The sequence below is a fragment of the Lipotes vexillifer genome, unplaced genomic scaffold (assembly GCF_000442215.2).
Source record: "Lipotes vexillifer unplaced genomic scaffold, Lipotes_vexillifer_v1.1 scaffold1359, whole genome shotgun sequence".
Classification (NCBI taxonomy): Eukaryota; Metazoa; Chordata; class Mammalia; order Artiodactyla; family Lipotidae; genus Lipotes; species Lipotes vexillifer.
The window spans coordinates 886,795-909,808 of NW_006771596.1; the positions used below are offsets into that span (position 1 = coordinate 886,795).

The 23,014-nt window shown below is 62.1% G+C and overlaps 1 protein-coding gene across 9 annotated transcripts in view; it reads right to left on the reverse strand.

Annotated features, from left to right (window-relative positions):
* The window catches only part of CAMK2B (calcium/calmodulin dependent protein kinase II beta), a 95,685-nt gene that overhangs the window by 18,910 nt on the left and 53,761 nt on the right, over positions 1-23,014 (reverse strand). For 6 of the 9 annotated variants that reach the window (XM_007447000.1, XM_007446999.1, XM_007447003.1 and 3 more), the window contains 9 exons: positions 18,071-18,125; positions 14,269-14,334; positions 8,451-8,523; positions 4,918-5,020; positions 4,746-4,829; positions 3,948-4,042; positions 3,547-3,669; positions 3,004-3,087; positions 1,982-2,024 (listed from right to left, as the gene is read on the reverse strand). In XM_007447000.1, coding sequence (XP_007447062.1) covers positions 1,982-2,024; positions 3,004-3,087; positions 3,547-3,669; positions 3,948-4,042; positions 4,746-4,829; positions 4,918-5,020; positions 8,451-8,523; positions 14,269-14,334; positions 18,071-18,125 — 726 coding nt within the window. Of the gene's footprint in view, positions 1-981; positions 1,057-1,981; positions 2,025-3,003; positions 3,088-3,546; positions 3,670-3,947; positions 4,043-4,745; positions 4,830-4,917; positions 5,021-8,450; positions 8,524-14,268; positions 14,335-18,070; positions 18,126-23,014 lie in introns of all 9 variants that reach the window. The other 3 variants (XM_007446997.1, XM_007446996.1, XM_007447001.1) reach the window with 1 other exon arrangement.

The window sequence follows — 23,014 nt, forward strand, 5'->3', positions numbered from 1 at the left end:
AGAAAGGGCCTGGGCCTGGGAGGGGCTGGGCGTCTGCACTGTCCTGGCCGACACTCGAGGCACCGGCAGGAAACGCCAGGCTTCTTCTAGGCCCCTCAGCTGCAGCTGGCTCTGCCCGCCCTACACTTGTGCCACCCTCAGCTCGGGCTGGGGCCATGGGCCCACCAGGAAGTCTTGGGGTCCACTAGCCTCATGTGGTCCGGCCAAGGTCACGGTTGGATGAGCGGGAGCTGGCCTGGGCCTCCTGGGAGGTCTGCCCCTCACAGACTGGGGCACAGGTTAGCAGAATGAGCCTCTCCCCTCACAGGCTGGGGACGAGGTAATGGGGGCCTCGTAGAAAGAAACCACGAGGAGGCCTTCAGAGTCATTGTCTGGGTGGCCGAGGGCCCCGTCTTGGGGCTCACGGGGCAGACGTGTGTGTTTGGGACTCAGCACAGACCACCGGCTCCGTGCGAGCGGCTGGAAGCGCAGGGCAGGGCCCTGGGCGCGTGTGCGGGCCAGGTCAGGGGTGGCCAGGGTGGCCAGTGGGCTCTCACGGGGCAGGGTCTCTGCCCACGCCCTTCTCCCCAGGGCCCCCACTCGGGATTCAAACTCCCAGCAGCAGCCCCGAGGCTTCCTGGGGTTGGTAGCAAGGTCATTCTGAGCGGGGGTCGTGATGGACAAGTGGGGACTGAGCCTGAGACAGCAAAGGGCTCTGACCAGAGGGGTCTCCTGACCCCCAGACTCAGGAACCAGGACTGGGGAATTCAGTCAAAGGCATGGAGGGCAACTCAGCTCAGGGGTCAGCTAGCCTGGCTCCTCCTGAAATAGGTGGGGTCTGAGGGTGCTGGGACAGTTGGGGCTGCTTCCCTGCCCACGGGGGCTCTGTGGGCATGTCCACGGCGGGAGCAGGGGCTCCCGGGGCCTCTGGGAGGCTCTCAAGGCCCAGCCGGCGGCTGCGTGCAGCAAGGGGACCTGCATGCCGACAGGCGGGACATCTACCTTGTTCCACCAGCCCCATGGTGGCGCCGGAGGCCGCGGTGGACATTGTGGCTGGAGCGGTGGTCTGTCTGCCCACTGTTAGCACCGGGTTAGAGACGAGGGGAGGGGCGGACACAGACGAGGGGCGGGCGAGGTGAGGGAAGAGAAGAGACAAAGGAAGCAGAAGAAGATTAGAGTCAAAGTTTAGGTGGCGGATGGTTCCAGAATCCCTTTCACAGGAGCGTGAAGACAAGATGGAGACCGACTGACACTGGAAAAGCATTTGCCTCCTTTCTCCTTGGCAAACCCCGACGGGGCCTTCCGGGTGCCGGGCTGGGCGTGCGGACAGGACACGTCCTATTAGTATTGGTGTGACAGCATGCCCCCCAGCCCGGCAGCACAGCATCACAGCAAAAGTAACAGGATGGGGCGCGTGCTGATGCAAACGGACAACGAGGACGGACCACAGACGCACCCGCACCAGCATCGCAGGCCACAGACAAGCCACAGGAGCGCCAGGGGGCAGCGGCCCCGCTCAGGTGACACTGTCCCCGCTGGGCCTGCCTGGGCCCATGGCCTCAGGGTCGCCGACAGCCCCCCAGAGCGGCCGCACACCCCCAGCCCTGCCCGCCCTCGGTGCCCGGGTGGGCGGCCACCAGCCAGAGTATCCGGAGCCTCCTCTAGCCGCCCCATAACCCACACACAGAACGGGTGCTCAGAGGATTCAGGACAACAACGAGGCCACAGAGGTGCCGACCAACGCCTGGACAGACACACAGAGCTGCGGCCCGGCCGGCGGGCAGCTCAGACACAGACCCAACACTCAGGGGCGTGCCCTCGCGGGGCCCGGCCGTAGCCCAGGCCTCCTCTGTGGCCCGAGGGTCTCAGAGGGAGGAAGGTCGGGCCGGGCCAGCAGCAGAGAAGGGGACAGTGGGGTGAGGACACGGCAGGCAGCTGGCGGCGGGTCGCTCCCCAGCCTTCCCGCCGTAGGCCTGCTCCTCCTGGAGAAGGCTCTACTCACCTGAGAAATTCCGCGTGGCCAGCATGGTGGTGAGGATCGCGCCCTGGGGAGAGACACACAGCTGAGGCCAGGCGGAGACCCCCGCCCGCACCTCAAGTCACGGCCTCGCAGAGAGGCAGCTGCACCCAGACATGCCACCCACGTCCAGCATTAAAACAGGGAGGCACCCCAGGTCCTAAACTGCCCACTGAGCCCAGCTCTTAAAGGCGTCAAGACCCCCCGGGGCTGCAGCTGGGGGTCTGCCTCTCCCCACGGCGCCTCCTCTCCCTGACAGGCACGTGCACGCCAGCCGCCAGGCCTGGACACTCACTCTCAGCACAGAGCAGCCTGTAGGGAGGGCGGGCCTGGCGCTCAACGGCCTCCTTGCCCAGGGCCCCCCGCCCTCCCTCCCGCCCTCCCCCTGCCCACGCAAGCAGCAGAGCTCGGCTGATCTCCTGACCAAAACTGCCCCAGGTCAGAAGCTTCTCAGCCCACTCCCGCTCAGAGACCATGACTGACCACAGGGCGCCTTTCACACAAAAAAAAAAAAAAAAAAAAAAAAAAAGGCCCTGTATGATCTCTATTTTGAAACACACACAAATAAACATATATGTATGCATGCATATATACACACAGACATTTTACTTTCATATAAACCAGAAAAAAAAGGATCATCAGTAAGTAAACGAAACTATTTTGTGTATGAGTTTTCACCACAATCTTAATATTCCTTAATAACTCTAAGACAGGACACCAGTCCCACTTCCAGATCTTTTTCCAGTAATTCTTATCTTAATTCTGGAGGAGAGACCAGCTGTGCACCTGGGGGCCAGGCCCACGTCTGGGCACCTCTGGTGTTGTTGCCACGGGGGGCCTAGTCTGGGACGGCACTGACGAGCAGCCCGTCCTAGGTGACTGGGACCCCCACAGGCCTGCCCGAGCCCCTCCAGCTGCTCCCAGGGCAGGGCCCTCGGCCCCTCTGGGTGGGTGAGCACGCGTGCCTGGCGTGGCACCCTGGCCGCTTGCTGGGGTCGGTGTCTCACCTTGAGCTTCCGCCGGGCATTGAACTTTTTCAGGCACTCCACGGTCTCCTGCCTGTGCATCATGGAGGCCACAGTGGAGCGTTGCTGTGGGGAGCGGGGAGGGAGGAGGGGGTCACACGCTGCAAGGAGCCCTGAGGGGCATCAGCTCTGTCCCCAAGGCGGGGCTCTAAAGAGGGGGCTCGGGGCAAGGCTCAGGGCAGCAGCACCCCCAGGGCCCTTGTGCCAAGAGCTGCCGGCCGCCCACTGCAGCCGGAGGCCACCTGTCCCCGCTGCTTGCCTAACCCCCCAGCCCGTCACCCCTCATGGCCCGTCCACCCCCCCACCTGTCCCTCACCCACCTCGCTACTCTGTCCCCTCAAGCCCTGGACTGGGCCTCCTCTTCCCACGGAGCTCCTTAGTCTCCCAGGGACTAAGGTCTTTAAACCTGCCAGCCTTAAAGCCACAGGCCACGCAGCCCCCGGGAAACCAGGGGACCCACTGGGTGCGAGGAGAGCGTGCCAGGGTCAACGCGCTGGGGGGTGGTCTGAGGCTGGGGCGACTTACGCAGACCCACGGGTGCTTCAGCGCCTCGTGCGCCGTGATGCGCTTGGCAGGGTTGATGGTCAACATCTGGTTGATGAGGTTTTTGGCTTCAGGAGTGACCGTGTCCCACTCCGGAGATGGGAACTGCGAAGGGAAGCCACGCACAAGGGAGCCTAAAGCCCCCTTCCCAGGCAGGAGACAGAATTCTCCGAGGGGGGGCCTCATCTGGAAACAGGCGACATCACCCCGCTCCCTGCCTCTGCCTCCCCAAGATGGGGAGGGTCGGGGGGGGGGGGGCCCTGTTCTTCATCTCCATGTCCCTTTCAAAGCCTAACATCCTACCTGGCTCAGGTTTTTCTACAGAGATGTTTGTCGGAGGGCAGGGGGTGGCGGGGGGGGGGGGGGGGGGTCCCGGCACTCACGTCGTAGGCCCCGGCCTTGATCTGCTGGTACAGCTTGTGCTGGTCCTCGTCCCAGAAGGGCGGGTAGCCCACCAGCAGGATGTACAGGATCACCCCTGCGGGGAACCGCAAGCGCAGGGCCTCGCACTGCCGCCCTCACCGCCTGCGCCCAGCGGCTCAGCCCCCGCCCATGGAGCCCACAGCACAGCCACAAGCCAGTGGGGCGCTGCTGCGTGGGGTCAGCTGTGTGACCCCCGGCGCGGGGGTCATATGCCCAGCTCTGCCGCCTGACAGCTAGGGGACCCTCAGCCAGTTTCTCAGCATCAGCTAGGGTGGGGGTCACTGCCCGAAGCCAGCAAGCCCCATGAGGACACCGGGACCCTCAAGGTCCAGTGGGACCCCCTCCCGGCCCACGCAGCCAGCGTCAGCAAGTGTCACTGTTTGGAGACCCTGACGGCGGAATGGCATAAACGCCTCCTTCACCTCTGCTCTACCCTCACCCTACTTTACAGGAGAGGCCCGAGGCCAGCCCCCTCCGCCACGCAGAGGACAGGCCCCGCCAGGGTGGCGTGCACGGTCTCCAGCCCACCAGCATCCATCCACCACCCAGGCACCTGCTGCTCCTCCTCCAGACCGCTCTGCGGAGCGCGGGGCAGGCGCCGGGGCGGTGGGCTTCTCAGCAACAGCCGGAATCGCGTTAGCGACTCCAGTCTGGGTGGAGAGGGCGCTCCTAGCGGGGGGTAGCCCCGTGAGTCAGCCCAGCGGCGGGTCCCTCATGGTGGCCCTGCGGCCCTACCCCGCCCCGCACACCAGCCTCACCGCACGCCCAGATGTCCACCGGCTTGCCGTACGCCTCCTTGCGCAGCACCTCTGGGGACAGGTAGCCTGGCGTGCCAGCGAACCCTAGCGGGAGGGGAAAGGGCCATGTGAGGGGCCCCGGGGGCAGCTGACGCCCCCAGCCTGGCCCCCGGCCGGCCAGCCGGCTACTCACCAAACCAGGCCTGCTGGTCCCCCTGCACCTCGATAGCCAGGCCGAAGTCCGCCAGCTTCACTGCGGCCCCTTTGCACTTGCTGGCCAGGAGCAGGTTCTCGGGCTGCGGGGAAGGCGAGCAGCCCGAGAGCGTGTGGTTTACACCCGGGGGTGTCACGGGAGGGAGGGGAACAAAATAGTGCTTTGCAGACAGGGGCACACAGGCCTGACCCGCCACCACGTGGGTGTCCCCCCAGTGCAGCTGACACCCTTGGCTTGGGCATATCCCAGAGCTCTGGGCCCCCCCGGGCCTGCACCCCGCAGTCTGTCCCTGCCCCGCACCCCCGGGGGGCAGGGACAGGCGCCCCAGAGCTGAGGGAAGCTGGCTCTCAAAGCACAAGCTTGTGAACTCAGGGCGCTGGGACCAAAAACTGAGTGTACCCTACAGGCCCTGGCAGGCTGTGCAGGGGCCCGGGACCTCCACCGGCAGAGGGGCTTCCCTCCCTTCACCACGGCTGGCTGCACAGACAACTGCCTGCCAGAGCGCTCAGGCGCTTCTGGCAGGATGGCAACCCTCAAAGGGCAAGAAGGAACAACCGAGGGCCCCGAGAGCCTGGCAGTGCAGGACGTCTGTCCACCAAGTCCCACCAGCCCCATGCTGGGCAGAGGGGGCCTGCCTTGACTGCTGCCCATCCAGTGCCCACAGGTGGGAAAGGTCCCATGCAGACCTCCCTGAGTCAGGGAGCAGCGCCCTTGCTCAAGCTGGAAGGACATTCATCCCTGTCCCACTGGAGCGCCGAGGCTGCTGCCCCCTGACTGGGGACACTTGGCCCCAAAGGCCCGAGGGGGTCCCTGTGCACTGTGTCCTGTGCGCTGGGCCCCTCCCATCCCAGCCTATCCACCAGCCTCACCACCTCCCAGCGGTCAGCGCTCAGAGCTCAAAGCCGCTGGACTTCCTCATGCCTCTCTGGGCCCTCGGCCCCCTCACCAGGCCACCCTCCCGACGGGAAGGCCCGCTGAGACCACACTGCCACTTTGGTGCCAAGAAAGACAAACACCCCAACCGAACTGAGTTAACACCGCTTGTACACCTGGGGTGTTAGGACGACACACGTGGAACAGATGAAGTGTGCCAGCCCCAGCCGGCAGAAACCATTTCCTCCAGGCCCACACAGCTGGCTGGACGAGGTGCTGTCCCTCCAGGTGACGTGCGCTGGGGACACTCAGCCCCGTCTGCCCAGCACAGCCTGGAGGCCTCTGAACATCTTTTTTTTTTTTTTTTTTTTTTTTTTTTTTTTTTTTTTTTTTTTTTTTAAAATCCCCCCTTTTTCTGCATTTATGTTTGTTGTTTTTTTTTTTTTTTTTTTGATTATTGATCTTTCTTTTTTTTAAATACTCCCCTTTTCTTCCCTTTTTAAAGTTTATTTCTTAATGCACATCCCATCAACTCTTTTGGCCACAGCGCACGCCATGTGGAACTTCCCCGACCAGGGATCGAACCCGCGCCCCCTGCATTAGAAGCACGGAGTCTTAACCACTGGACCACCAGGGAAGCCCGCCTCTGAACACCTTGATTTTGCAGATGTGCGTGGGGCAAGGGGACCCCAACCTCTCCACACACCCCACATCAAGAAGTCCGAAATAAACACAACATTGTAAATCAACTATATGTCCATCTTTTTAAATTCAATTAAAAAAAGAAGCCTGAAATCGTAGGGGTCAGGGACTGCAGCTGGGGGCTTGACCTGACTTCTACACCCCAGACACCCCCACCCCGAGGAAACAAACCAGCACTCCTTCCCAGGAAGGAGCTAGGTGAACTTGGTCCCTGGGAAGAGCTGGACAAGAAGGGTCGGGGCCGGGCCGGGGGAGAGGCAGGGGAGCCAGCTGGGTCCGGGCAGTGAGGCCCTGGCCCCGGGCTCCACCCTGGCTCCCTCGCAGCACCCTGCGATGGTACCAGCCCCCTCTGCTCTCTCCGCCCTCCACACCTTGGCTGAGAGGACACCCACCACAGCACCGCTTCTGGGGGGCTGTCTCAGTCACGATGGTGGAGGCCTCTCTAGAGGAGGAGGGGCCGTCCACTCCCCCGACACCTGGCAGACTCCTGCCCCCTTTTCTTCTTCTCGGCAAGGATTCTGTTTGCCCCCAGGGCACACCTGGCCCGGGGGGAGCATCCATCTCCGTTTGCGTGCTTTGGCCTCAAAGTTACTTATGCATCACGGGGTCCATAGTCAAGGGGGGATGCGCGCCCTCTCCCCTGCGGCCCCTCCTCCCAGAGGCCTCCAAATGAGGCCGATTCTGACAAGACACAGTGACAGAGGGGGACCCACAGGACAGGCAGACACGGCGGGCCTGGGTGGGCATGTGAAAGGACAGGGGACCACACGGCACATGCAGAGAGAGGGCGGGAACACGTGAAGGGCACAGGAGAGGGTCCTGGGCCTGCTCCTGGCAGGACAACATTCCAAGAGCAGCCCCACAAAGATTAGCTCACAGACACACACCCCTCAGTGGCCCAAGGAAGGGCGTGACCCCGTTCAGCCCGAGCACCCACGGGAAGGTTGGTCTCAAACGCCACCAGCAGGTCTCTTAGCAGGGATGACAGGCCCAGGGGTCCCCCCACCCCCCAACAGAAGACACTGACCCAAACCCAGACTTGAAGAAAGCTAAAATCCAAGAAAGGAGGAGAGATTGAGAGGAGGAGGGCGGAGGGGGAGGGAGGGGGAAAGGAGGGAGGGAGGGAGGCAGGAGGATGGGGTGTAGCTCTTCCTGAAGACCCTCCCACCGCACTGAGCCCTGTGGGTGACGAACCTTCTTTTAAATGCTCTATGGTCACTTTGCCCAGAGCTGAGCCAAGGGCCACTAGAAGAAAGGGCTGGAAGTTTGCAGAGACCATCCAGGCTGGTCCCTCAGCCCCTGCTCCCGAGGCATCAGCCCCACCTGCACGCACATCACCTGTGTCCCACCTGCCAGGTCCGAATCTCAACCGGAGCCCAGAAAGCGAGACCCCGAGTGGACATGCGTTAATAGGCTGATTCTTGACAACTGTCCCCTCTCAGCCCTGGAGCCTAAAGGTGTTGGGAGGGACGTGTGCAAATACATGCATGCGTGCACACACACAGACACCACGCACACAGATGTGCACACATGCACACATACACACATTCTCTCACACATGCATGAACGCACATGCATGTGCACACAATGCTCCCACACACATATACACACATGTGCATGTGAGCACATATACACCTGCGCCCACACAGGCACACACACATACACATGTGCACACAGGCCCACATTCTCGCATGCATGCACCTTCACACACAAACACACATGCACACACACAGGTGCTCATACACGTGCTGATGCACACGCACACACACTCACATGCATGCACTTTCACACGCAGACACACACACACGCACGTGCACACGTCCCACGCACACAGTGTCTCCTGGCGCTTGTACTGCCCCAGCCCAGAGCCTCCTGTTAAACACAACATGCAGTTACAGACAACAAACACCTGGCACAGGGCACGGTGGGGAACTCACCTTGAGGTCCCTGTGGACAACCCCCATTTGGTGGCAATGGAGAACCGCCTCCAGGATCTGCTGGATGCAGTGACTGCAGCAAACAGCAGGCGCATTAGTGCGGGTGGCCCCCGAAGAGTGGGCGGGGGTGCAGGAGCAGGGTGCTGTGTGGCACTGGGGTGGGGTCCCCAGCCTGGCAGGGGGCCGCAGGGAAGCAGGGAATCAAGGTGCGACCTGCCGCATGGGAGAGGAGACACTGGCCAGGAGGGGACCTCTGAGGAGCCTTCCTCACCCCCAAAGGTCAGCACAAGGCCCGGCCAGGCCCCCTGCGCTCCCCCCACCCTGCCTTCCCCTTGGGCCAGGCCCTTGGAAGTGCTGCTCAGAGGAGACACGCCTGGCCCCAGGGCACTCCTCCCCAGGCTCATGCTGGCCAAGCCTGGACCTGAGCTGGGCGCCCTGCGGGCTGGAGATGGGGGAACCCGGGCAAGGGAAGGGCAGAGGTGAGAGGGCGAGAGGGAGAGGGCAGGCCAGTGCCACAGTGTCACGGTGTAGGGTGACGCCCTGGCCACTAGGCCCCCCTCTGTTCTGGGGCAGCGCTAATGCTGCAGCCTCCAGTCCCTCATGTGCTAGAGCAGGAGTCATTTCATTTGAATAAACTTGAACATCCACACTGGCTGCTGGCTGCCGTGTGCCGTGCTAGACAGCTCAGCTCCTTAGCAGCCCTGGGGTCCCGGATGCGCTCCTGGCGAACAGGCAGCCTGGCACAGCCCAGGGCCCCAAGCCAGGGGCTTCCTTCCAGAGCCAGCAGAAGTCCCGAGCCCTCCAGGGTATTACTGGCTGGAGGGAGAGACCCAGCTCTCCTCAGGCGCCTCCAACACCTGTGCTTCAGCAACGTGCCCTGAACATCAGACCTAGATGCCCCCAGCCCCTGTGGCCTGAGCCTGCCTCCCCCAGGTGGCCCCAGGGGACTGGAAAGTTTCCAGCTGCCCCCAAAGCCAGGCACAGACCCTGGGCTCCCACAGCAGCCCTGCAGCGTTACCAGCCACGGGAGACAGGAGGGCCACAGGCTCCCTGGAGCTCACCCCCTGGGGTCTCAGCCACAGCCCCTCTGGGTGGGGACGAGGGACGCACAGGCAGACTCCCTCAGGACCCTTCCTGCCATGGCTGGACCCTGTGGGGTGACTGAAGGTCAGCTGGAGGGGTGGGCTTCGTTTTCCTAACAGCAAACTCAGAGAAGGGACAGGGGACCAGGCCTCTTCCTCAAATACCTCTGGCCACATCTGGAGCCCACCTGCTGCACAGAAAAGTAAACCTGAGCTCCCCCCTGCGGAAACCTAGACCTCAGAATCCTGATGATGGATTCCTGAGGTTTGCAGGGGTCAAGGGGAGCCGGGCCCAAACCTGTGGGCGTCAGTCGCCCAGCACGCCCTGCCCTCAGGTGCCTCTAGGGGCTGGAAAGCCCACCCCCGCCCCACGCCCTGAGCTCTCCTGCCCGACCTGCTCCCAGTGCCTCCCTCCCCACTCCTGCCCCTCCCACAACGTCCTCATCTGCCAGGAACAATCCTTTGTGGTCCTCACCCCCATCCTTGCATCCCCAGCTCCACACCCAGCCACCACCAGCCCTCCCGTGACTGCAGACACGGGCTCAGCACCCCTCCCGCCGCCCAGGCTGACCCACTCAGGGGCTTCCCTCCTCGTGGGCAGAGCTCAGCCGTGAGGTCGGGGGAAGCTCTTCTGAGGTCAGGACAGGCCGCTGGGTGGAGACAGAGGCCAGATAAAGGCCCAGCACTTGTAGCTGAGGCCACTGAGCCAGGGCCCGGGGCAGGGGACTCTGGCTTTCCCAGTGCCCAGGAATCTGCGGCTCCCTGGCAAACCCAGAGCCCTGGGGAGGCATGCTGGGGGCATCAATGCATCCTCACGGAGCTCAGCCTCGAGTCCCCAGATCACCCACACGCTGCAGCACCCAACCCCATACAGGGGCTCAGGGACCCTGGGGCAGACCAGCCCCCCCCTGTGCCGCTGCAGCCAGACCCTGGTTCTGCCCCGGGGGACACCCGTCCCAGCCGTGTGCCATGCCATCCCCGTGGTACCCCGCCCCTCCCTCCAGCGCATCAGCAGCCCTCACAGCCCACAGGCTGGCATCTCCTGGGCCACTGGCCACTCCCCGAAAGCCCTGGAATGATCTGGCTGCAAGCTCAGGCCTGCTGAGAGCCCTGCAAGCCTTGAGCTTTGGGTCGAGCCCCTCTTCCCCCTCCACCCTTGTGAGCTTGCCTCCGCTCTCAACCCCAGGACGCGCTCCGGACTCTCCTCAGTGTTGAGCGAGCGTGAGGCACCCACGTCGTCCCCACTGCAGTCACGCGGCGGCCCTGCGCTCTGTGTGGGCATCTGGGCAGTGTCCGTCTCTGCTCCGGACCGTGGCCTCCATGACCACAGAGACATGTTGGTTCTTTCCTCTCGATTGTGTCCTCGGGTCCAGCCTTGTAGGAACGTGTTCCCCAAACGTCTCTTGGACCCAGGGATCCATCGGCCGCAGCACCGATTGATACGTTGGCTCAGATGGGGGTGGGCTGTGCCCTGTGCCCTCCCCCCCCGTCTCCTCTTGGGGATGCAGGGCCCCAAACCGGCGCCAGAAATGGGGTGACTGCTCCTGCTGAGCCAGCATCTCTCCCCGAGCATCACAGAACTCAGCCCGTTGGCTGAAATCCAGCCCTACAGCTCTGATGCAGCCCGTCCGCCCATCCCGCAGGCCCTGCTCAGGTCGCTTCGTGGCCGCCCTGATGGAGAGATGTGCTGGCTTAGCTCCCAGTGCTCACAAATGAGCTGGCCAAGCAAACCACGTTCCCCAAGAGAAAACGGTGCAGGTCTGCTCACCCCCTCCCCACAGCCAGTGCGGCAACGCTGCTCGCCTGTCTCCCGGGCCTATTCTTCACAGCCCCTCTGGGACCAATGTGGCAGTGGTCTCTCGGGCCTGCAGGTGGACAGGACACCACCTGCCTGGAGAGTGGCCCATTCCAGCTAGCCCACCCTCCAGGGACCTCTGGGGGCCGCTCCCGGGACACTCATCACCCTGCTCTCGCCCTGGTCTCCCGGCTGAGACCACGGCCTTGGAGGACATGAGGCCGCCTGGCCAGTCATGAGGTCCTGCCTCCCTTCTGCCTGCCATTTACATCGTACCGTCTTCCTCGTGGGGCCTTTTTTCATATTCTGAACAACTCAGAAAGTCACTTTTGTGGTCAGAATTGTTCCCAAGCGGCGTTCCAGACGCTGGCCGGGTCCTGGACGTCATTCTCATGGTTCTGGGCTCTGCTGTCACCTCAGATGTGCCCCTGCCCCCTCCTCCCCTCCTCCCTCGCCCCCTCCCTGGGGCAGCCAGCCTTCTCACGGGCCCCCTTAAGCATCCTTCACGAGCCATACTGCTTTTCAGGGTTTTTAAAAATGGGCTCTAAATATTTTGAACTTTTGCTTTCCCAGGCTTGAAAACGACCCCTCCTTTTCCCCCCAGACTCCAAAGAAAGACCCCACTTCTTCCTCGGAGAAATCTCCAGGCTTCTCGGTTCGGAAAAGGCTCCGAAAAGCAACTCCTGCCCTGCTTCCTCTTCCTCCAGAGGCGTGACACGCTGGAAATTCATCACTCGCTCGGCTTTGAGCAGCAAGGCCCCGGGCAGGCCACTGGGAGGGTGGCTGACGCATCTGGCGGGGTCCGGGCCTGCACGCTGGCCGGGAAGGTGCCCACCACCACGGCCGGGTGTCTAGGGCTCCAGCCTCAGCAGAGCCCAGGCCCCTTTCACTGGGGGTCACGGGGGAACACCCTCCCAGGGCGGGAGAAAGCCTTCACCCCATCTGCCACAGTTCCTGACGATGCCCGTGGGAGACCCATCCACGTGGGCATCCACATCACTCTCTCAGGCCCTCCTGCCCGAAGGCTAAGCACCAACACAAAGGTCAAAAGCACGCTTCCAGGGTCCAGGACTCCCGGGAAAAAGGGCAGCCTGAGGTGCGGGTTTAATGAGTGAGGCCAGCTGGAAGGGATCCTCGAGAGTGTCCCTCGTTCCCTCTCACCCCCCTGGTAGTCTGGCTATGAGCAAGGTGGAGTCTGTGAGAGGAAACTAGGCATTTGTGGGTGGGGCCCCAAACGCCAGGAGAGCCTCCACAAGGGAGGCCCAGGCAGGAAGGTCAGGATGCCGGCCATCTGGGCAGGCAGGAGGGAGCCACAGAATTGGGGGTGGGGGGCGGGGGCAGAAGCCAGCAACGGAGAAGATGAGGTTGGAGGCAGGCAGGAGGCGAGAGTGGGCAAGGGAGGAGCTCCAAGGACACAGGTGTTGCGTGGGGGCCGTGGCAGGGGAAGGAGTGTGGTCGTCGGGCATATGGGGAAGAGGGGGGCACTGGGGGCTCCCAGCCGAGAGTGGGGCTCTGCTGTGGGCCACGTCCCCCTCCAGCGAGACCATCAACCACAGAGCGCAGGAGGCTGCCAGGCCCTGGGCCGTGCCCAGCGGTGGGTGCTGAGAACCGAGGAGCCCTGGCAGGATGCTCCAGGCGGGGGTGGGACGAGGACAGTGAAGGCAAGCGCCCCCGAGGCACCCCGGTACTGCTGGAAGGCAGCCCTCCTGGCCCTGGCGCTGCCCCGGCTGCGGGCCCTGGGGCCCGACCTGGGGGCAGCCGCTGGGGACCTCCTCTCCTGTCCTGCCCTGACAGATGTCAGGACGCCTGGGTCTGGGGCTCTGGCTCCACCCAGCAGGCAGGCACGCATACTTGGGACATTCTCGCCCGAGCATCTCAGAGCAGCAGGAGGTGCCTCTGCTCTACTTTCTACTTTTCTTGTAAGTAGGAAATAAAAATGGAGTCTTCCTGCTCTCGGAGGGAACGGGTCGTTCCCAGGCGGCTGTGCAAAATGAAAGCCCTTCCTCAAGGAGCCTCAGAAAAGCAGCCAGTGCCCTGACGCCCCAGCTCACCCCAGCTCCAGCACCCCACGCCAGCGCCCGCCAGGCCCCAAGCCTCCTGCTGCCCAGCTCTGTGGGCGCCCAGGTGACACCAGGGACCCACTCACATATTCTCACAGGGACCCAGGCTGCCACCGACAGGCAAGGTTGCCTGGGGGTGCGGAAGCAAGTCACAAAAAGCTACTTTTTAAAATAACGTTCATTTTCTTGATTAGAAAAGGAATACATATTCATTAAAGAAAAATTTTTAAATAGACAAAGAAGATTAAAAAATTAAAAAGCATCCGTAAGTCCACCGCCTAGAGAGGGCCACTGTCGGCCTCTTTTTCTTTTAAACGCGTGTGTCCTTGGGAGCTGGGCGGGCCCGGCTGGGCGGGCCAGGAGTGGTGGCCCGCAGCCATCTCCAACCTGAGACGTGCTGTCAGGAGTGACACACCTGTCATGGGTCGGGGTGGCATCTGGCCAACAGCACGGGCCAGAGCAGGTCACAGGGGTCCTACCCTCCTGGGGGGAAGGGCCCTGCTATCTCCCAGCAGCTGCACTGCAGATGGTATCTCTGAGAAGGTCGGTCCCCTTCGACCACCATGAGGGCTGACCAAGTCCAAGGGACCAAGGGAAGGGCAGGAGGATGCCCACCACCATGCTCTGTCTGCTCTCCCCGCACCAGCTACCCCAAGGAGAGCCCCTCTGTGGGCCAGTTCCCACCCACCCCAGGGGAGACGGGGCAGGCGTCCGCCAGGCAGGCAGCCTGACACTTCTGCCCAGTGGACCGTCGGCCCGGGCCACGTCAGGGGCAACGTGCATGAGAGCAGATGTGGGCCAGCGGGGCAGGAGCCAGGCTTAGAGAGGGAAGGCCAGGAAAGAGAAGAGGGGCCAGGACGGTGTGAGGCCTCTGCACCCACCTGGCATCTGCCTCACTGTAGTACTCTCTCGCCACGATGTCCTCAAAGAGCTCCCCACCAGTGACCCTGTGGGAAAAGCACACAGAGGTCGCCCTGTCACCTCCATCGCCACCTGCTCGTCACCACCGCCGGCAGCACCGCCGTCTTCACCTCCACAGCCATCAGTACCACCGTCCTCACCGCCACCACCTCCGCCCCGTCTCCAACATCACCCGGGACTGACAGCTTACCGAAAGCTTACTCACATAGGGTGGCACTTCACATTTTAGCCTTCACGCCCCCTCCATGACACTGGTACTCTTAAGCTCAGAAAACTGAGTCTCGATGATCTCAGGGACTTTCCCAGAGTTTGGGCTCAGGCAGCCCAGGAGTCTGAGCCAGGCCTCTTCACTGTTACCCAGGCCCTGTGACTAATTCCGGGCCTGAGAAAATCTGGTTTTCCCTTGTCAAACCCCCCAAGGCCAGGGATGCGGCCCACACACAGAGCACAGGGGCCAGAAGAGACGGTGCCTTGATCTGGCCTCCCTGGTGGGCGAGGGCACGACGTGTTCAAAGCCCCACTTCCAGAAGGAGAGTGGGACCTCTGTCCACACACCCTCTTGCCATGTGTCGCTTGCCAAAATGACCAGATCCCCTGGGCTGGGAAACGTGGGCGCGGACAGCAAGGTGAAAAGCAGGGCTGAGGGACGGATGCATGGGGAGCAGGGAGGAGCCACCCCTGGGTCCGCCCAAGCCCTTCACTCCACCCGGCAAGCCCTGAGTCCACCGGAAGTCTCCATCTAGGGCTTTTGTACCCCTGTGTGGTCCAGAGTCTCCCTCCTGTGTCCTGTGGGGACACCGAGGGACACTCCCTCCGCAGCCACACCCTCCCTCCACCTGCAGCTGCGCTGGCCTCACGCACTGTGATCTCTCCATTTGCATCTCAGTTCCCATTAGTTCTCGAAGTTGGGGCTCGGGTTGGCTTCATTTTGTGCCCAGCACTCAGCGACCGTGGGCATGGGCCCTGCTGAACAGTGGCCCCGGCGTGGGCGGGCTCTACCTTAGTGTTAGAGAAACACGAAAACGCGGATGCTCTGGGTGTTGGCATGCTCCCACTCGAGGATAGATGCTGGCCCTCAGGTCCTGTCAGGCTCCCAACAAGCCTGGACTCGGGGGAGCTTTTAGGGTCCCACTCTGCCTCCCGCGGAGGCTCAGGCTCAGAGCAGGTGACCGCCCGAGGGAGCAGAGCCTCATGCGTCTGTGTGCACACTTGTGTGTGTGAAGCGGGAGGATGAGGTTCTACGTCCAGCCCAAGGGAGTGGGACTCACTGCTTCTCTCTCTGCACACACAGCTCACAGGTCAGGCTCTGCAGACCCTGAGTCCAAGCATAGGGCAGAGGGGGAAAGGCCACAGGTATTGCTCGGGGCTGTAGCAGGGGCACAGGGAGCCCCCCCAGGAGGCTCCACCTGGGGCCGGGGACAGGCCCTCTGGGTCCTTGCATCCACAGGAGGCTTCAGTCTGTGCATCTGGGGCCTTGTGGTCCAGAGCTGTAGGTCAGGGAGTTGGCTGCAGGGGGCTGGCGTCTCGAGCTGGTTGGGAAGGGCCTGGTCTGGAGGCCAGTGTTCTCCCTTTCCTCAGGCTCCGGCCAGACAGCATGGCTAGTTCTGGGCTGCAGCCACAGCCCCTGGGAGAGCCCTCTCCTCTGTTCCCAGGCCTGGCCCCCAAAGCCAAGTGACATTCTGAGGCATGGGGAGTGGGGAAACCTGTCAATCTCCAAATCCACAGAGCCCCCAAACTGCCAAAGGGCCTGGGGCTTCCTGAAGGTGAGGCCAACCCAGGCCAGAAACGTCTCCCCAATTCTGGGGCTACAGAGTGGCAGAGGGGATGCAGAGTGGCACAGGAGGGCTGTGCGCAGGGTGGGGGGCATCTCCACGCCTCCAGTCCTACCCCTCCCTCGGCAGCCCCCCGTGCAGGCCTCCCCTGCCCCCCCAAACAGCTGCCTGAGGCCTAGGGCTGTCCTGGATGCTGCAGAGTGGGAGTTTCAACAGGCCTGGGGGCCACAGAGGTTTGGGGGGAGGATGTGCAAGGCCAGGTCCCCCTTCCTCGTCACCCTCTCCAAAAACACCAGCCAGTTTCCTCTCCAGCCCCGCTCAGAGCCTCTCCCCACACCTGCCTGTTGTGTGGGGCAGCAGATTCAAGACCCTCTCACACGCGTGCATGCACTCACATGTACGAGTGTGCACACACGTACACACACACGCACGCGCACACCATTCTCTTCCACCTTGTCCACTCCTGAATCACACATACCCACCCACCTGTCGGCCACCAGGGGCCCGTACATGGCCACCCTCCAGCCCAGGGGCCCCTGTATTTCCTGGGAAAGAGGCTGGTGGAAATGGGTGGGTCTGGGGGCCCACGGGGGTGACAGCAAGCTTGCCACCTCCACAGGGGCCAGGCGATAGATGTTTCAGGGCACAGCCTCGGCCCAGCAGCGGCAGCTGTGTCACAGGTCCGCCCTGGTCACCCGGCTGGTGACTTGAAGTGGTGTCTTGTGGGACACAGGGGGACCGAGAGGTGGCCCAGCCCCTGCAGGCCTCTCCTGGCCAAAGAACCCCGCGTGAGCCAGGGGTTCAGGCCTCCACGCCCCCATGGCCGAGGCATCTGTCGTTTGAGGGAGGAGCTTCCCATGGAGACACACCCTGCCCCCATGGCCACAGCCCCCAGGCTGGGCTTCGTGGAGGCCACACAGAGCCACCCCAAAGCTACAACCCCTGCCCACCCCAGGGTCCCGAGCTGTGCTGACTCACGGACAGCTAAATATAGCACCACTCAGCCGGAGCTGTCGGGAAGTGAGGGGATGAGATCACCGCTTCTAAATCCAGCAGGAAGTGAGAGGCAGCAGAGGCCCCAGACGCTCTCACTTAGTGCCACACACGCATGCATGCGTGCACACACATGCACACACATACCCATGTGTATCCACTCCCACAAGTCACATGTGTACATGTGTACACACATGCATGCGCACACCCCATAAACCATATGCACGTGTACACAGACACGCACATGTGGGTGCACATGCACACCCACAAGCCACATGTGTGTGCACACATGCACCCATGGACATGCACCCACACATGTACATGTCCACACCCCAACTCATACACATGTTCTCACACATACACACATCTACATAAACCACACACATACACGTGTTCATGTAATCACGCTCACATACGTGCACACACTGAAACCCACACGTGCACGCTCATAAACACACACACGCACACATGCACTCATAACACACAGGCACTCGTGTACACCCTTCCACAAATCACGTGCACATGTGTACACACGTACATGCCCCCACAAATCACACACACACGTGCCCATTCATCAACATACACAAATGCATCCACGCAATCATAAACCCAGAGGCACTCTTACACACACATGCACACACGCAAATGCTCACGCCAGCCGGTGGGCCTCAGCCAGGGGAAGGAAGGGGAAGGAAGACCGAGGGCCCCTTCCTCCGGGGGTCCTCCCCTCCCTCCCTGCCCTCCGCTCCAGCCTCCAGCAGGCCCTTCTGTGTGGGGGAGGGGACCAGCCGGGCAGTCCCATCCCCCTGGGACCCCGTGCGCCCGCGCAAAGCCAACAAGCTAAGAGCAGAGCCGAGGGAGGCTGGCCCACACGGCTGGGGACGAGGCTACCCAGGAGTCGGAAGACTGCCCGCAGGGGCTGGGGAGACCAAGGGTCCCAGCCCGGCCCAACGCTGGGAGCAGATGAGAGCACAAGTCCCTAGGCTCCGGCACTTACAGATCGAAGACCAGGTAGTGGAAGCCTTCCTCGGAGATGCTGTCGTGGAGACGCACTGTGGGGATGGGAGAGGCCGTGAGCGTGGGAAGCAGCCCGGGGCCTACCCATGCCGCCCAGCCCGCCTCCGACCCATCCGGTCCCATGGCCAGTAGCACAAGCGCTCCAAGGAGAGCCGAGGCCTGGGGCTGCCCACAGCCCGGGCTGGGCAGGGCCCGGGGGGTGAGCTTGGGCCCTGCAGGCCGGCCGGCCCCAGGCCGGCATCCACGGGCCTCAGGGCTGCGGCCTTGCCTTTCCTTTCCTCTGCCGGAGGGAGACCCCGACCCCTCTCAGCCCCCGCCGGGTCCCCCGCTCCCAGACGCAGCAGGGATGGGGCTAGGGGTGCAGGGACGAAGGCCCACACCACCAGGTCTGGAAAGGAGCCATCCAGGGACTTCATGGGAGAGGAGTGCGGAGGGCGCCATCGCCAGCCTCTCGGGCCAGGCCGAGGGGGCAGGGACCCCCGGGCGGGGGACCACCTGCCCAGGGCCCCGTGCGGCATCACTTCCAAAGGTCAGACCCTGAGCTCCCATTCCAGAGGCGGCATGGTCGGTAGGATGGCGCCACGCCACGCACGCCCTCTCTGCTTTAGTGTGTTTTCTTTACTCCCTGAGCCTGGAACAAGGGCCCGGCCAGAGTCGTGCTGGTTAGGAGTTGATGAATGAATGAATGAGGGAGTGAATGAATGAGTGAACAGCGAAGTGGATGTCAGCACAAAGAACACAAGCCCAGTGCCTCCTTTTCCTTGAGGTGACGACGCGCCCGGCACTAAACAGCAGGTATTTCTAGGGACGGCTCATTTGGACACTGCCCCCCACGTGACGGATCCTGCCTCCTGTGTCAGGAGCCCGCAGTGTGCTCATCCCGAGAAGTTACAGGTGCGGAAGCTGGTGCACAGAGAGGGTAAGTTACTGGCTGAGGGTCACACAGCTCGCACAAGGCCAAAGCAGCAGTGTGGACAGGGGCTCAGAGCCCCCACAGAGCTGCTGTTCCACCAGCCTCGGCCCGCTCCACCGCTCTGCTCCTTAGGCCTCACTCCCCGCAACCGCGAGGGATGGGGCCACCAGCACCAAAAGGGTGAAGAGCAGAGCTTCTCCCGGGGCCCACAGCCCCTTCCTCACGCCCTCGAAGCTGCCCTAGCTCCCAGCTTGGCGGCCAGCATCCTCCCTCTCCCAGCTCCGGGCTTCCCAAGGGCCCCGCCAGCAGCGTCCTCATACCAGGAACCCCAATCTGGCTGCAGTGGCCCTTGACCTCGGGCCATGGCCTGGCGTCTTGGGGGCAGGCCCCTGCCGCAAGCAGTCAGGGCATCTGGTCGCCAAGGAGAAGGGGCGCGGGTGGCTCCGGGGGCGCCTCGGCTCACACGTCTGCTTCTCTCACCATCCCTCCCTCCCATCGCTCGCTGTGATCTCTGCTCAAGGGCCCGGCGTCCAGCCTCACCCCACCCAGGTGCGCCCGGACCCCGACTCCACCCAGGCGGGTCTGCAACTCCCTAACACACAGCAGACCCCCGGCTCACTGCGACCTCCTTGAGGCCCCTCTTGCAAAATCCCTGAGGGACCAAAAGCTCTTCCGCTGCTGACTCCTTTCTGCGGGGGGCCCAACGCATCGGCCCCTCCGAGCAGCCTACCCTGGAACTCCAAGCAAAGAAAGGCCCGGGGTGGAGGGGCGGCATGGAGGGGAGAGGTCCACCCTCGACCACCCCGCCAGCCCTGCAGACGGCGCCCCAGAGGAACCCCCCCCGGGGGGGCCTTTCTCTCCTCCCATGCAGGGGAATACCCCTTCCCCAGGGGAGCCTCAGGGGTCCATAAGTCTGGGGTGCTGCTGGGCCTTCCTCCTGCCTGCAGGCCCCGCCCCCCAAGCAGGTGAGAGGGTCTCAGGTTCCCAGGTCCTGCTGGCAGGGCCCTGGGCCTCGCCCTGGGAGACACTGGGGGTTCTGCATGGGAGTCAAGCCCACGTGGGCGTAGACACTCTTTTTAGTTAAATAGTTTTAACATTTAAAAAATAGTCATGCATTACTTTAATGGTTTAGAAGAAAACCTACCTAGCACATCAGACCCGTGATTTCACAGGCAGTGCTAAGTCAAGAAAGGAATTGTCATAGAATCTATTTAAGTAAAAACAGTAAGTAAATAACACTGCGGGTGGCATACAGAGGCGGCAGATAAAGTCCCAGTAATACCTGAAAGAGTCTGGCCTGGGAGCACTGGGTTAGGGGGACAAGGGGGTTGGGGGAGCCCAGGGATGCGCCTCCTGCTGCTGGGGCCACAGCTCCTCCAGGGACAGGACCCCGAGTCCCAGGCCAGGGGGCTCTCGGTGGGGGGGTCCTTCTGCCCCTCCAAAGCTGTGCCTGAACCCCTCCCTGGTCCCTTGTGCTGTGAGGGAGGGCAGGGCCCTGTGACCTATCATATGATGGGCTTTGGGAAGGAAGAGCTGGGGAGTGACAGCATGGGCCCTGAGCATTTGGAGACTGGAAACCTTTCACCTTCCCCTCCTGCACTGGCCTCCTCATCTCGGCAGGAAGTCCTCGCAGGGCCATTGTCCCCCGTGGTGCCCACCCGCCCAGCTCCTGGGTGGACCATCCTGCAAGGGAAGGCAGTTCCAGCCCCAGAAACCAGGAGGTGGGAATTTGCCATCAATGAGCTGGGCCCAGGAGAGAAAGGGTCAGTGTGCAGAGAGGAGGCTGACGGGGGGCTGAGGAGAAGCTGGGGGGAAGTCGGAGAGAGGCTAAAGGGAGGCTGAGGGGAGGCTGGAAGGAGGCTGAGGGAGGCTGAGGGGAGGCTGGAAGGAGGCTGAGGGAGGCTGGAAGGAGGCTGAGGGAAGGCTGGAGAGAGGCTGAGGGAGGCTGAGGGAGGCTGGAAGGAGGCTGAGGGGAGGCTGGAAGGAGGCTGAGGGAAGGCTGGAGAGAGGCTGAGGGAAGGCTGGAGAGAGGCTGAGGGAGGCTGAGAGAGGCTGAGGGGAGGCTGAGGGAGGCTGAGGGGAGGCTGGAGGGAGGCTGGGGGCTGCCTTCTGAGTCAAGGCCGACGGGCTCTGCTCACCGCCCGATGGGGCCCATTCTAACAAGGCTGTGGAAGATTCTGCCTGCCACGGGCGCTGCTTAATCTCTGTCACCCACAGTCCCTGGGGGCAGTGTGGGAAGTCTGGGACACCCTCACGTGCTGAGCAGCAACCTCTTGAGGCGGCCACAGCCCACCAGTGAGGTGAGGGTGGAGATAGCTCAGCCGAGTGTCCCGCTGGCACGGGGTAGGTGTCCATAAATATGCGCTGACGAGGGGATTCCTGAGACCCCGGGTGGAGGGAGCCAGCCTCATGGACAGTCGAGTACAGCACAGACGTGTCTGTGGAGGGCATGGCCCACAGCAGGGCCCTTGCGGGTCATGCCCGTCCCCAGACACCCAGGCCTGCTTCCCGGGACGGGCCCACACTGCCAAGGCCGGCCCACACCTGTCTCCTCTGCCCAGGTGCCCCGTGGTCTCTGAACAGAAACTAAAGCCCCTGGGAGGGGAGCTTCTACCGGGGGCCTGACTCCGGGTACCAGCTCCTAATGCTACAGCCCAGCCGGCAGCCAGCAGCCACCACGTGCCGTCGTGCTGATCGTGAGAAGCATTCACACCCTCTGCTGGGCCTCCTTTAAGAGGGGAGCTTGGCTCCTTCACTCTCGTGTGTGGCCTCCAAACAAACAGAATAAGGCAGGGGTGACAGCCTGACCCCTCCCAGACTGGATCATAACTTCAAAACTTAAACACAGAACCACCATATGGTCCAAGAATCCACTGCGAGGTATACCCCCAAAGGACTGAAAGCAGAGACTTGGACACCCATGTTCATGGCGGCATTAGTCACGATAGCTAACAGGCCAAGTTCCATTGATGGATGAAGAGATAAGCACAATGTGGAATATTATTCAGCCTTAAAAAGGAAGGACATTCTAACACCTGCTACAACACGGATGACCCTTGAGGACATTAGGCTCAGTGAAATAAGCCCGTTCCCAAAACACAAATGCTGTATGGTCCGCACATCGATGAGGTTCCCAGGGTGTCAAATTCATAGAGACAGAAAGTAGCATGGTGGGTGCCAGGCGCTGGGGGCAGTGGGGCGGGGGGATAGTGTTTAATGAATGCAGAGTTTCCCCTGGGGTATGAAAAAGTTTTGAGTACAGATGAGGGCGATGGTTACATAACACTGTGAATGTACTTCATGCCACTGAACTGTACACTTAAAAATAGTTAAACTGATTAATATTGTTACTTATATTTTACCACAATTTGGGGAAGAAAAAGCACTGTGTTCCTTATTCTCCTTCCCTCTCCATCTCTGTCTGTCTCTCTGTCTCTGTCTGTCTGTCTCAATCTCTGTCTCGGCCTCTCTCTGTCTCTCTTTTTCTTTCTGTCTGTCTCTGTCTCTGTCTGTCTCTGTCTGTCTCTGGAGCCCTGGGCAGGGCCAGCTCATGGCCAGGCCACCTGTGTAGCTGCCCCAGGCCCCAGGCTCAAGAGGGCCCTGCTCTGCTGTTGCTGTTTTGAAATTCATAATAATTTTTGAAAAAAGTCCCCACATTTTCATTTTGCACCGATCCCACAAATTAGGTGGCAGCCCCAATCACCCAGCTGAACTGCTCCTGAATCCACAGAAACAGAGAAAATCAACGCTTGTTGATTGCGTTTTGGGGTCCTTAGTTGCCAAGCCTGGACGACTGACACACTTGTGAAACACGCCTAGTCCACAAACAAGGAGACTGTGCCTCACAGCAGTTCAGTGGCTGCTGTGGCTTTTGAGGGGAAAGGTGGGGTCCGAATCCAGATCTCTGAGCTCTGAACCTCAGCACACTGCCTCGGAAAGGAGGGCTTTCACAGCTCACACCCGGCTCTCCAGGGGAACCCTCTCGGGTCCTCGCGGGGGGGGGGGGGGCCC